At 34.6% G+C, this 15,740-nt stretch overlaps 1 protein-coding gene across 1 annotated transcript in view; it reads right to left on the bottom strand.

Moving 5' to 3' along the window:
* Positions 1-118: 118 nt before the first annotated feature.
* LOC121982701 overlaps positions 119-15,740 on the bottom strand; it is an 82,358-nt gene continuing 66,736 nt past the window's right edge. The window contains exons 4-9 of the mRNA XM_042535808.1: positions 3,760-4,067; positions 3,466-3,656; positions 2,184-2,273; positions 2,042-2,113; positions 1,796-1,925; positions 119-730 (exon numbers count right to left, since the gene is read on the bottom strand). Coding sequence (XP_042391742.1) covers positions 633-730; positions 1,796-1,925; positions 2,042-2,113; positions 2,184-2,273; positions 3,466-3,656; positions 3,760-4,067 — 889 coding nt within the window. The 3' untranslated portion in view covers positions 119-632. The remainder of the gene's footprint in view (positions 731-1,795; positions 1,926-2,041; positions 2,114-2,183; positions 2,274-3,465; positions 3,657-3,759; positions 4,068-15,740) is intronic.

The raw sequence follows: 15,740 nt of genomic DNA, 5'->3' as shown, positions 1-15,740 counted from the left end.
AGTTTCAGTGCTGTGATCCTCGCAAAATTAACAATGAAAGTGGTTATGTTTCATTTAGGTCAAATTTCGTTGGCTCTTGTAAAAGAAAGCGTGGTTCATAAGTACCTTTTATCACTGCTTGTTGAAATTTATCATTCTAAATTCACTATAAAAAATTGTTCAGTGCTGACGGTGCCATCATTTCAAGCCACTCAATTCTTTCGTACTCAATAAACAAACTATAAATTGTATCCAATGCGTCAACAAAGATTTGAAGTAGGAACAAAATTTCCATGAGAAATGCCTTAGCTTGCGTAACATAATAACTTTCAGATAAAAGGAGCATCGGTAAATTGTCTATAACTGAAGAATGAAATCCCATATAGGTTGAGGTGGAATTTAATCCAGAGGCCGAGAGGAAGAACAAATTGCCAGAAACTTTACTCCATGAGACTGCTATAATCTGAATCCATGCTCTGATAAGAACCCTCGTACACTCAATTCAGAAATCATTTGAGAACTTGAAACACCTGATCCATTGACTAGCAAATGTGGGCCTGTTGAAGATTGCTTCTGCAAGCCAATCCTAATTCTGAAACCACTACAAATAGGCCCATGTTTGGAGTTGACTGAAATACGAAGGTAATAAGATATCACTTGGAGAACCAGTAAATGATGATGAATAATGTACATCCTGCAATGACAGCAGAGAGAATTATCGTGTCCTTTGATTTCTTCCTCTTTATCATTCCTGCAAAACACAATGAATATCAGTTATCTTTTCCAAGTTAACCTACGTGTCACTTATTTGAGTACCTCATATTTGCACGGATAATAACATGGCAATGAGCTAAACAATATATACAAGTTAATACTATTGTGAGCATCCCAATTGCTATGGTCTCATTAATAGTAATGGACTTATGGAATCATATATAAATATGTAATTGTTGTGGTTCAGAGCAACGAGCTAAAGTATTCTCTCATTTTTTATGAATAAAGAATTGACAGACACTACAGTAAATGGTGTGGTAGAATGGACGACTCCATATCTAGTTATAAATGCTAGGACTATCTACTCTCGCATATGTATGTGCCCCTTTCATTCTAGAGGAGATGTTATTCTCCCATGATGTGATCTTCTTCTTTCAAACATGTCCAACCTAATTCTCTAATTTTATCAGCCATTGAAGCTCCACCTAATTTCTTTTGAAAACTAAATTACCTAAACTTCTAATAATCCTCACCTATAAGATATTTTAGATAAAAGAACATATCAACACACCCTTTCTTTTTCTATAATATGGTCATAAGAAGACTAAAAAAATTTGATCAATTATAAGAAGGAATACATTCAATTAAATTTCATTTGACAATCATGATCTTAATCACAAATCATTTATGTTTATCATCAGTCAAAAAAATAAATGTAGCTCATTTTAAATACAATTTTTAACTAACTTTTGAATAGCATAGTTTTTCCATGTAATATAAACAACTAAGTGTGTCCTAATCATAGTGTTTCTTAAAATTTATGCCCACATAATGTTGGACTGTTTGTTTAATACAATAATATAGGGAGTTTATCACTACTACTTTTTAAGGATTTATAGTCCATAACTCCATATCATGTCGGAGTGTTACAATAATATAGGAGTTCAGCTGCTTTCTATCTACTTGCATGCAAAGATCATGCATAATTCTGATCATACTGGCCGTTTGCAAATAGACATTATAGTTCAAATTGTTCTACACATTTAGTTTATTTAATTTCAATAAATTTGTAGGAAGTCGTTACTTGAGGAAAGATAAAGACCTAGTATATTGCGAATCATCGGGAATCTGTCGCTAAGTTGCTTTACTTTTCCCTGAATGCCACTGAAAGTACTTCTCTGAGCTAACAAAATACCCTTCATTTCCTCAGCTTGACTGGTCACTTCATCAATCTAATAAATGAAAGAAAGCATTCAAAATATTTTCCTCTTCTATATACAAAAATAATAAAAATAAAATAAAATACAATTGCTACTACCATCTTTGAATATTATATAAATCCACTTACCTGAGAAATACTTCCATGTATAGCAGCACGCTCTCTCAGTAAATTTGGTGCTGATTGTGTGCTGCCTGATGCCTGCTCATTAATAGTTAGCCAACATAAGAATTGGAATCTGAATTTTCTCTAGTTTAAACTAGAAGGAAACCTTGTGTTCATTTATATCATTGCGCACTGAAATAAGTAGCTCGGCATGCTCCCTCATCGACATTATGTTACCCCTTGTTCGCTTGAACTCCTGATTAATGCAACGAATGTGAAGTTGGTGAAAATTATAGTCCTAACAAGGTAAGAGGACTGACTACAGGTGAAGTTTTCATTCTTGTCAGCATCACAATTTTATAACCATACATAATTCATATTTTGAGCATCTAATTTCATAAAGTTGACAAGATACCGAAAAAACTAGCCAATGTACTCAAAGCATGGATTTTCCATAGGGCAGCAGATTGAATATCCAAGAACTATCAATAGAAGAAACTTAAAGTTATTTACTGATAGTTTTCATGCTGAATTCACAAGCATCAGCAAGAATATTTAATTCTTTAGCCAGTGAAAGAAATGAGAATAAACAGTTCCTACTATGCACTGATATCTTGCACAAAATCAATCTGTTTAATCAAAAATTGAGTGAACGTACAAAACAATGAAAACATATGCAATAGTATGCCGAACCAAATGTGTCATGATCACCGCAAAAAATTAAAATAAAATCAAATTGCACAAGATTTCAGAAGGAAATATCAGTCCATATTTGACTCCAATTGAAAATTTGCTGCTTCACCAAAGAAATATAACTTGCTGTCAAATGTAAACAACATGCACCTTATTCCAGCAATCTTATTTTCCTCAAACCTTAGTCCTACAACGAGGGCATTTTTGGTGTCCTAGCAAGGTAGTATATATCTCTTAGCACCTTGTTTGAAAACATAATGAAACAATGAATCCCTAAAAGGAAAAGGGCTCAACTAACATTGTTAATGCAATATGGTTAAACTCTTAAACTTGATCAGCAGTGCTTTTTTATTTTTACAAATTTAATGGCATAGCAATATTGGATGAAGCACAATACGCCAAACCATGAGTGTGATGTAAATTGTAAAGGCACATTCCATTCTTCTTCTTCTTCTGTTAACAAGGGATGTTAGGCATACAAAACTTCCCTTTCCAACCTCCAATAATGTGTTCATGCGATGGTTCACTTCGAATCAAAAAATATTTTTTTTCTAAACAAGTGAGTGTCAAACTCTCCTATTCGCTTCCTTGAAAAAAAAAAAATTATGGATCCTTTTGCTTACTTCATCAATAACCCTAATCACAAAAAAGGGATAGGCCAATGATTCACTTCTTTTCAAAGGAATAGACTTCGATTAATTAGAAGGAACCGAAAGAAAAAAAAACGCAATAACGAAAATGACATGGAATTCAACCTGGGTGAACTCGTGAAGGATATCCCTATGCCTGGTGAGTTTCTGGGCCACAGAGGTCGTTGGCGCGGCCGCTGAGGCACACCTGCTCATCGCCTCGTTCACTTGCATCAGCCTCGCCAGCAGCATCTCGATCTCCATCTCCATCGACTTCCAGTGGGAATCGCTCGCAGGGCTTCTCGGATCCGAGTAACCTACAACCATTAACGGAAGCAAGTGCAATCAAAACCAAGAAACGAGAAGGGGGAGGGGGGAGGGGGGAGGGGGGAGGGGGGAAAGGACGGGGTTCAACCCCACCTCCGAGCTTCGCGTAAGAGGAGAGGCGGACGTCGAGGTCGCCTTCGATCCGCCGTGCTTCTCTCCGCAGCTCGTCCCAGTCGGCGACGGGCGACGCTGCGGCTGCCATAGCGTTGGCCGATCTGTCTCCCGTCGCGTTATATCGATTTCGGTCCCGTGCCCCAGATTTGTGGCTCTTCCTCTCTGTTCTCGCTCGGGCCGTCCAACGAAATAGGTGAGGAACCAGACGCGCTAGCCGACTTTTTAACCCGCTTTGTGGTTCGACTGCCCCCAACTGATATTTTAGATTATTCCGGGCTACCCAGAACCTACACTGTTTTAGTATTTAGTTTTCAAATTATTAAATTATATATCTAATTCTATTTTTATCTCGGTTATGACAGATAGAATTAAAGATCTCGGATATAAAATTAGATTGTATGTATTTCTTTAAATTTTTTTATTATATAAATATTATCAAATATAATTTCGACTAGCTTACAATGAGAGCAATAATTTTTTAAATACGAATATATCTGAAAATTAATTTGTCTTCAAAAAGTCACTGTTCTGAATATATTAAGTCAAATTGATATTTGAGAATATAAATATAATTAGAACAACTAGAAGAATTTATAGGACCTAGTTTCATATCATTCTGAGCTATATAGGTCTATTAACCAATTTTGACAGGAACTCTTTAGGTTCATTCGACCAACATCGGTTGGTGAACCTAGGTCCTATGAGGTCATCTAGTTTTTATGATTATATTCATTCTCTCCAATATCAATTTGACTCAATATATTGAGAATAATATTTTTTTTATATGAATTAGATTTTTTTTTAGACATATTCGTGTTCAAAAAATTACTATTCTAAATATATTAGGTCAAATTAATGTTTGAGAGCATGAATATAATCAGAAAAACTAGACGAACTCATAGGACTTAATTTCACGTCATTCCGAGTCCTCTGGGTTCATTAATAGATTTTGGTCAGATAAACCTAAAGAGTTTCAGTTAAAATCGACTGATGGACCTAGAAAACTCAGAATGACAGATCTTATATATTTGTTTAATTTTCTTGATTATATAAATATCCTTAAACACCAATTTGACCTACTATATTGAAAGTAGTGATTTTTTTAATATGAATTAATCATTTTTTAAAAACTATAAAATTAATTGATTTGGCTATTGTAGCAGTCGACTGGAAATAATAATAGGGGTAAAAATAAAATTAGGTACGTGATTTAATAATTTTAAAACTAGGATATTGAAATATTTCAAAAACTTTACAAACATTCACATCATAATAACAAGTAAAGAAATAATTAAATTAAATTAAATATTACTTTATACTAATATGAATAACTTATGGAACACCACATCATATGTCCTTTATGCCAAAGTAATAAGGATATTGCCATATATATATATATTATATTAATATATTTATTTTAATATTAACATTCATTATTTATGATCTTCACTCATTTATCTTTATTCTTATTTTATATTAAATAAATATAATTTTAATTTTATTTAGAAAATTTAAATGATTATTATTTAAAATAAATATTAATAATAATTTTAAATATATTTATTACATAAAATAATTTTTTCTTGTTTTATGAGTATCATTTATTTAAAATTTAAATATTATTATAAATTTGAAATGAAAGAGTACAACCTATAAAAAAATCACACTTATATAAAATTAAAAAATAATATTTAAATTAAATGTAAAGAGAAACTATAAAATACTAATTCAAGGATTATTATTGTAATATGATCAAATATGTTCAACTAAGTTGGTATGAAGTTGGTAATGCACATTACTGTCACGTAGTTCAGAATTTATCTGGAGATAATCATAAAATCCTCGATTTGAGCTTTGGATGGGTTGTGACGATTTGTCACTTTCATTGTTGTACCAATTTATCAAGTGACCCCTCCTTATCTTCAACAAACATGTTTTGTAAAATAATGCATGCTAACATAATATATTTTAACCTTTTTCTGTACCAATAACGAGCTAGAATTCTGACAATTATTCATCGAGCTTGAAGCACCCCCAAATATTCATTCAGCATCTTTTCTTACAACCTCTTGTCTTTCCTTAAACAACCTCCTCTTGGGATCCTCTGGGCAAGGAAAAACCTTCATGAAAGTAGCTCATTCCAGATATATTTCATCTGTTAGATAATACCCCTTCGTATATTGAGTCTCATTGACTATGAAATTAATCTCCAAAGTATTTCCTTGCAAAACGTTATTGAATATGGGAGATTTATACAACACATTAATATCATTACATGAACCTACGATACCAAAGAATGCATGTTATATCCATAAGTTTTGAGACACGATCGCTTCAAGCACGATTGTTGGTGATCTATAACCTATTGTAAATTGGCCTTTCCAAGCAACTAGATAATTTTTCCATTCCCAATGCATGCAATGGAAGTTTCCCAACATTCCAAGGAAGTTGTGCCTCTCATCATACATTTGAAGAAGATGTTGAACATCATCGGTATTAGACCTTCTCAAGTATCAATGACCAAATAGTTCAACCACATAATCGTGAAACTTTTTTTTTTTTGATGAAAAGGTAAATATATATCATCAAAATGCACAAATATACAAAAGTGATCCTGAAACCCCTTACGTCATGTCTGATGAAGTATCAGATCTGGAAGGGGTTGATTCACTTGAAAAGACACTTGGTGGTTGATTCACTCATCCATAGATACTTGTCAAGATAGTCGGCTGGGCCTCTAAGCTAATTGTCAAATCACAGTCGTGCATTTTTATAGTGGTGGCATGCCTTTTCTTCTCACAACATCGTCCCTCTACTGAAAATACAATGAACAACTCTCAAGTGCTTTCACTATGTGACAAAATAATTCTCTTTGCATGTGAAATCGTCTTCGAAATATTTGATCTGGATACACCAAGTTTTTGGAGAAATAATCATTAAAGAGCCTCGCATGCCCGGCTTCATGATTTCTTTGGATGAACCTTCTTCTTTGCCGCATCTTCTTATTACTTTGATATGCTTCAACTATTTGCCAGCTTTGTTAAAGTATCAATGATATTAGCTCATTCCCTAGATCATAACCTTCACCAACAACTTCAACTTGAGCTTTGTTTTCACTTGTCGAGTTAGAGCTAGTGCTACTTGAATATTAAGATCTTTTGGCGAAAACTAATTCAAGTCTATGTGTTTGCCAAATGGTATGTTCTTAGAATAAAGAATATAACTGTAGAGCACAATGTGTCTATATTTTTTTTTCTTCTCAATGACTATATTTCAACGGCTATATTATAATGACTACTTTGTAACACTGATATTAATTGACTAAGAATTGTACATTATTTGAAAAGGTACAATAATAGAAAATTACATTAATTGAAAAGTAAATTAATTAAAAATTATAATAAATGAAAATTACAAATTCCATCTCCTAATCTTGACAAAGATCTTCGTAGGTGATAAGATACTCCTGTGTCATTTGCGAAGTATCCTTCGAAAGGATTACGTATTCCTTTAGCTGAACTTTGGCTAAGAGGCAGCTTTTGTTTTCATCTCCTCAACTTCGAGTTGTTTTTGTTTTATTTCAACTTCAGCCATTTTAATAAAAGGTAAATCTGTTATCTTAACGGTCCCCTAGTATCTGCCCCACAGATATAGAGGGAGGTAAATACAAGTACATAAGCATTAGACGCATGGTGGGGTAAACCCTAGATCATCAGTTCCTAAGAATCGACTCCTGACCATTACACCAGAGATACTATGCGTCCATCGTCTACACTATGCCTTGGGGGCAACTTCAGTCATTTTTTATGTTTGTATACTCAATAAACTTTGCAAACATATTGTCCAAATTTATTGTCATACTTTCAATGTCTGATTTTTTTTTTTGTCTTTTCCCTTTCTTTTTGCTGCCTTTTGACTCATTGGATGAGTTTCTTCTTCGTTTAGGTCTACATGTAGACTTACATCTTTGGTTATGTTGGGACACTCAGGGAGTTAGAGAAGGGGTGAATAGCTCACTCACTTCATCGATAATGCTCTTTTGCATCGAAAAACACAAAGCAAGCTCCCCAATGATAACATGAAAGATTTACTTGATATCCACATCAATGAGGTGACTAATCCATAGATCCATACATGAGCATACTCTCCACTATGAAATATACTCCTTCTTGGAATAATCTGGAACTGGAGAAACTTTGTACAAACTCATACAAGAGTATAACTCAAAACAAGAAGTAAATATACAAATACAAATGAAAACCTCTTCTTACTTGATATCTTGTAGCTTGTAATCATCTCTTGAAGCTTGGAAGTGCAACAACACTTATATCCAAGAAGATTCAAGAACCGGCGACAATGGCAGAGAAGATGTACGTGAGAGCTCTTTGTGCAACGGTCACGAAAAACCCTTTTCTAAGGCTTCTTCAAGCGTCGTAATTGATTAGGTATTCTCCTAATCTCTTACCACGTCAGCAGCTCGATCTGAACCTGCAGAACAACTATATTTTTGAACCTTAAGTATTTACCCAAATAGCTTAAGCAGGGCGTAATCGATGTCATAAGCGATTAAGCAACCTTACTTAATTGCTTACCAACATTTCTGTTTCTTCACATAATAACCTTAAGTGATTACCCTAATAGCTTAAGAAGTGTGGAATCGATTAGCCTAATTGATTCCACTCTCTTTTGCTTGATCGCCAGAGGCGTCGTAAGAAACTAAACTTCCCTGCTTAATCACTTACCCTAGCTTCTGTTTTGAATAGAAAGTATCTTAAGTGATTATCCTAATCGCTTAAAGACTGCTGAATCGCTTACCCTAAGCTCAGCACCCTTCTATTCTCACAATTCTGAGCCTTAAGTGATTAAGCTAAAGCTTAATGCTTAAGATCTGCTAAATTGATTGTCCCAATCGATTTGGCAACCCTAGCTCCTAAACTTGAGTCCTAGGGTTCCTTACCCAACATCTAGTCACCCTTGACCTGCTAGAACTTTTTCACTAAGTATCCGATCAATCCTTTGACGCACTTGGACTTTTCTCCTTATACCAAGTGTCTGATCGACCTTTGACCCACTTAGACTTTCCACCAGATATCCGGCCAATCCTTTCACCCACCTAGATTTTCCACTGTCTGGCTTCACTCACCAGGACTTACTCACTGCCCAGCTTCACTCACTAGGATTTTTCAATAGTCTGGCTTCGCTCACTAGGACTTTTCAACTGTTTGACTTCACTCACCAAGACTTTCCATCTGTCTAGCTTCACTCACTAGGACTTTCCATATACTTGACTTCACTCACCAGGGCTTACTGTCCGGCTTCACTCACCAAGATTTTTCAATTATCTGGCTTCACTCACTAGAACTTTCCATCTGCCTGGCTTCACTCACCGGGACTTTCCATCTGCCTGGCTTTACTCACCAGGACTTTCCATACCAAGTGTCCAGTCCTCCATGACCCACTTGATTTTTCTTCTTCTATCAACCATCCTGTTGGCCTTGCCCTTGTCTAACCTCCAGTTAGAACTTTCCCAATCAAGTATCTGGTCAATCTTGACCTACTTGACTTCTGGTTAACCTTTGACCGTCAATCTCTTAGATGGATAATTGTGTTGGTTGCTACTCGGAAAACCTAGAGGTTCCACTGTACAAAAATTTTGTACAAAGGTCTGAACCTTTTCCTAGCTACCATGTGTTCTTTTAAATTAAATTTTGGATCGCCTGCGGAACTTAACACGTTTGATCCAAAACTTAATCTATTTGTTCTTTAAGGTTTAGACTTGGATCTCCTGCGGAACTTAACACGTTTGATCCAAATCACCTAAGTTATTAATTCCATTAAATATTAATTTCCATAATTGGTTCCCAGTACTGACGTGGCGAGGCACATGGCCTTCTTGGATATGGGAACAACCACCACCGACTAGACAAAACCTTTTATGGAAAGCTAATATTTAATTTCCTAAAATAACTTTAGGTCAACCAAAAGGAACAATCAAATCACAAGGAAAAGAAAAATAAAAGAACACAACTTGAAAACATTTGAAATACTAGAATCGTAAGCCTCTTGTATTTGGTATTATTTCCATAAATAACTAGTATGATGCGGAAAGAAAATTACTAGTTATACCTTATAGAAAAACCTCTTGATCTTCTACCGTATTCCTCTTCTAATCTCGGACGTTGTGTGGGCAACGATCTTCCGAGATGAGAAACCACCAAAGCACCTTCTTCTCCTTTCTTCAAGTTTCGGCCAAGCACTATGCTTCCAAGAGATGAAGATCTTTTCCATCAATCAAGCTCCAAGGGATGTAAGCTTTCTCTCCTTCTTCTCCAAGCTAAAATCCGGCCACCACTTGATCTTCAAGGAGGAAGAGAGGTCCGGCCACAAGATGGAGAGAAGAAAAAGGAAGGGCCGGCCACACCAAGGAAGAAAAGAGGGAGAAAATAATAGAGGTTGTTCACCCTTGAAGGCTCCTCTACCTCCTCTTTTATAATCCTTGGTCTTGGCAAATAAGGAAATTTTAATAAAAACTTCCTTAATTCTTTTGCCATGAAAAGGAAAATTTTATTTTAATTAAAATAATTTTTCTTCTCACTAAAACATGGTCGGCCACTTATTTCCTCAAATCAAGGAGAGTTTTAATTAAACAAGAATTAAAACTTCCTAATTTGTTTCCGGAAATTTATAAAAATTTCTCCAATAATTTTATCCCTTCATGATTGGTTTATAAAAAGGAAATTTAATAAATTAAAATCTTTCTTTTAAACATGTGGATAAAAAGAAAGTTATCTCTAAAAATTAAAATCTCTTTCAATCTACAAAAAAGATATCAAATCTTTTCTTAATCTTTTGTAGAAACTTATAAAAGAGAATATTTAATTTTTAAACTCTCTTTTAAATCATGAACATGTTTAAAAAGGAAAGTTTTCTTAAAATTTAAAATCCTCCTTTAATCAACAAATAAGGAAAGATTTCAAATTTTAAACTCTCTTTTAATCATGTAGATGATTTACAAATAAGGAAAGTTTTTACCAAAAATTAAAATCATCCTTTTAAACTACAAATAAGGAAAGAGATTAATCTCTTCTCTTAATCTTTTGTAGAAAGTTATAAAAGGAAATTTTAATTTTTAAACTCTCTTTTAAAAACATGATATCCACATAAGAAATAATTTTAATAAAATCCTTTTTAATATTCTAGTGGCGGCCACCTAAGCTTGGGACCCAAGCTTTGGCGACCACCTTCATGGCTCATCCACTTGGTCTTGGCGGCCCTAGCTTGGGTTCCAAGCTAGCTTGGCGGCCCCATTGATGGGTAAGAAGGTGGGTATCGGTGGGTATAAATCTCTATATACTAGAGGCTACGATAGGGACCGAGAGAAGGAATTGGTTTTGGTCTCCCGATAAAATTAAGCATCCCGTGTTCGCCCCGAACACACAACTTAATTTTATCAATAATAATTCATTCCACTAGAGAACTATTATTGAACTACCGCACCAATCCCAAATTACATTTTGGGCTCCTTCTTATTATGAGTGTGTTAGTCTCCCTGTGTTTAAGATAACAAATGTCCACTAATTAAGTAAGTTACTGACAACTCACTTAATTAATATCTTAGTCCAAGAGTAGTACCACTCAACCTTATCATCATGTCGGACTAGGTCCACCTGCAGGTTTTAACATGACAATCCTTATGAGCTCCTCTTGAGGACATTATCAACCTAGTATCTCTAGGACACAGTTTCCTTCTATAATCAACAACACACACTATAAGTGATACCATTTCCCAACTTATCGGGCTTATTGATTCATCGAACTAAATCTCACCCATTGATAAATTAAAGAAATAAATATCAAATATATGTGCTTGTTATTATATTAGGATTAAGAGCACACACTTCCATAATAACCGAGGTCTTTGTTTCTTTATAAAATCAGTATAAAAGAAACGACCTCAAATGGTCCTACTCAATACACTCTAAGTGTACTAGTGTAATTATACAGTCAAGAGAAACGTATACCTAATTACACTACGACCTTCTAATGGTTTGGTCCTTTCCATTTTGGTCGTGAGCTACCGTTTATAATAAGATACTGATAACATGATCCTCTGTGTGACACCACACACCATGTTATCTACAATATAAATTAATTGAACAACTACATTTATCACAAATGTAGACATTTGACCAATGTGATTCTTATTTCTAGATAAATGTTTATACCAAAAGCTAGGCTTTTAGTATACACTCTAACAATCTCCCACTTATACTAAAAGACTAAGTTGCTATTCTGCCATACATCTGATTCCCATCCCTTCAACATGCCCATCAAAAGCTCTTGCCTTAAGGACCTTAGTGAAAGGATCTATAGGTCATCACCTGATGCAATCTAGGCGGCAACAACTTCTCCTCATTTATACGATTCCTCGTATTGGGTGGTACTTGCGCTCTATTGTGTTTACTTGCCTTATAGACTTATGGTTTCTTCGAGTTTGTTATTGCACCAACATTATTACAATAAATTGTAATAATTTTTGGACAAACTAGAAATCATATCTAAGTCTATCTTGAGGTTATTGAGTCATTCAGCTTTTATGGCTACCTCAGAGGCTTGCCATATGCTAAGCTTCTATGGTGGAGTCCAGAAAAACACCTATGCTTATCACTCTTCCATAGTTATGACTTTACCTCCTAAAGTAAATACAAAACCCCGTGGTTGACTTATTATTGTCCCTATCCGATTGGAAGTCAAAATCCTTGCAACCCACAAGGACTAAATTAACTGCCTTGTAAGCTAGCATATAATCTCTAGTGCCTCTAAGGTACTACAATATATGCTTTACTGCAGTCCACTGTCCTTGTCCAGGGTTACTTTGATATCTGCTAACTATGCCCTTGGCAAACAGATTTCTGATCTCGTGCATAGCATACATTAGGCTTCCAACAGCCGTAGCATAAAGAACTGCCTTTATTTCCTTTATCTCCTTTGATGTCTATAGAGACATATCTTTAGATAAAGTTACTCCATCCTGAAAAGGTAAGAAACCTTTCTTGGAGTTTTGTATGCTTAAAACGAGCAAGGATTTTTCCGATGTATGAAGCTTGGGATAAGTAAAATATTCTTTTCTTGCGATCCCTTATTACTTTGATCTCAAGAATATATACATTCTCCCAAGTCCTTTATATCGAATTGTTTGGACAACCATACCCTTACTTCTGACAACATTTTGATATTGTTTCCAACTACCAAAAATGTTATCTAAGTATAGTACAAGAAATACCACCACGTTTCCATCACATCTTTTGTATACACAAGACTTATCCGGTTACTAAATCCATAGATCTGGATTACTTTGATAAACCGGATGTTCCAAGACCTTGAAGCTTTGCCTCAGTCCATAGACTGATTGAGCTTACACACAAGATGCTCTTAGCCCTTTGCAATGAACCCTTCTGGTTGCTTTATATGGATGTTTTCTTCAAGACTTCCATTAAGGAATGCTGTCTTGACATCCACTTGCCAAATAGATAAAAGAATCCGGATAGACTTAAGCATGGCTACCAGTGAAAAAGTTTCCTTTTTCATCAAGCCTTGCTTTGAAAGTTACTACCTTCCTGTCTATCCCTCTTTTCCTATTATAGACCTTTTTACACCCAACGGCTTTTACACCATTTGGTGATTCTACAAGCTTCCAGATTTTATTAGAATACATATATTCTAATTCTTTTATTCATTACTCTTTGCCAAGATGCTGCATCTTTATCTTGGAGTGCTTCATCATATGACCGGAGATCAGGTTCATGCCCTCCAGGGATCGAGTCCAAAAACTCTCCCAAAACATGAACCTATTTAGGTTGCATAACAACCCTCCCACTACAATAAGACACTTTCTGTAATTGTGTATCAATTTGTGATACGAGTTGCAGTTTTCTTGTGGTATCTCATCTTGTACAGTTGGTACTAGGTTAGACATGTCCTTTATTATTTCCTTAAGAACAAATTTACTTATGAGCACGTGGTTCATTATATAGTCCTTTTCTAAAAATCAGTCATTTATGCTAACAATGACCTTCTGATTTTAAGACTATAAACCTACTTTTGTTTATCTAGGATATCATACAAACAAGTGAACTCCTATCCAACTTATCATTATCTCTCTTTAACATATGTGCTGGATTACCCGAATCCGAATATGCTTCAAAATAGGCTTACACCTATTCAGCAATTCTATATGAGCAGAGAGTTATGACTTTGGAAAGTTCACTTCCGTTTCCAGAGCATATCCTTAAAACAAATTTGGTAATTTTCTGAATAACTCATCATCTATCTAATTATTCCATAAGAGTCCTATACCTTCTTTCTACTACACCATTCTGTTGGGGTGTTCCAGATGCAGTTAGTTGGGATTGAAATCCAACTTCTGATAAGTGACTTCTAAAATCTCTCAAGAGGTACTTGCCACTACGATTTTCCATAGTGACTTTTTACTTTAACATTTCTCCGCATCAGCCTTGTACTCTTTGAACTAATCAAAGCACTTAGTCTTGCGGTACATTAAGTAAATGTATTTGTATCTTGAATAGTTGTCTATAAAATAGACGAAATATTCGATACTACCTCTTGTTTGGATTGTCATAGGATCACACAAATCAGAATGAACCAATTCCAATATATCTTTGACTCCATTCCCCTTAGACTTAAAAGCTTCTTGGTTATTTTTCCTTTCAAGTAAGACTTGTAGGTTGGAAAGATTTCCACTACTAATGAACACAAAAGTTCATCAGCTACCAATGAATCCTACTTAAGTTAATATAACCTAGCTTTAGATGCCAAAGATATAATTGGTTCATTTCCGAAGGTTGCTTTCTCTTAAAATTAGAAGATGTGTGACTAATTTCCATTTGTTGCATCGTGGGAGTTATTGGATTATAAATTGTCAACCATCATACCAGAATAGATAACTTTCCTATTTTTCTTGATAACAACTTTGTTATCAAAATAGACACAATATCTATAATAGTTTAGAAACTGAAATCAGGTTCTTTCTAAACTTGGTATGTAAAGACAATTACTTAAAATCCATATTTTATTCTTATCAAAGGATAAACATCTCCCACTGCAACAGCTACCACTTTTACAGTAGTGCCCATGTGGACGGTGATTTACCTTTCATTTAGTTGTTGGGTTTCCTGGAACCCTGCAATGAATTGCAGACATGATTAATGGCATCTTGTATCTACACACCAGGTACCGGTAGATAACTCCACTAAACATGTATCAACTAATGAATAAAATACACCTATATTGTTCTTAGTTCTAAGAGAACAGTCTACCTTAATGTCCAAATTCTATTTCCAATCAATTATAATTGGGACCACTAAGTCTATCCTAAAGTATATCAGCTAGGGTTTGACCATCTTCCTAAGAATCACAAAAATATTTGGTTAAGACCAACTCCTTAAAAAATCCCATGAATTTTGTATGTCACGTTAGTGTGGACGTATACAAATTCAAAGAGGAAATTTTATCATTTAATTTTATTATCTCGTCAACCTTACTTTATGACGAATAAAATTAATAGTTGGTCTATCTTTAATCAAATATTTGGTCAAGACTCTAAATTTAAAATAATATTGATTCCTCTAACAATACTATTTAAATTTACCAACACCTCAAAACACCGTGAATTTTGCATGCCACGTTAGTGTGGACGTATACAAAATCAACATTTGTAAGAGGAGGGTTTTACCCATTAACTATCTTGTCAACGTAACTTTATGACAAATAAAATTATCTCAAACACCGTTAATTTTGTATGCCACGTTAGTGTGAACGTATACAAAATCAATCATTTGTAATAGGGGTTTTAACCCTTTAATTTTATTATCTTGTCAACCTAACTTTTTGACAAATAAAAATAATAGTTGGTATCATTTGGTCACACATATAATAGCAGT

This window comes from Zingiber officinale, chromosome 5A (genome assembly GCF_018446385.1).
Source record: "Zingiber officinale cultivar Zhangliang chromosome 5A, Zo_v1.1, whole genome shotgun sequence".
Taxonomy (NCBI): Eukaryota; Viridiplantae; Streptophyta; class Magnoliopsida; order Zingiberales; family Zingiberaceae; genus Zingiber; species Zingiber officinale.
The sequence above is the reverse complement of the archived record's forward strand: the minus strand, read 5'-3'. Positions and strand labels throughout refer to the sequence as shown.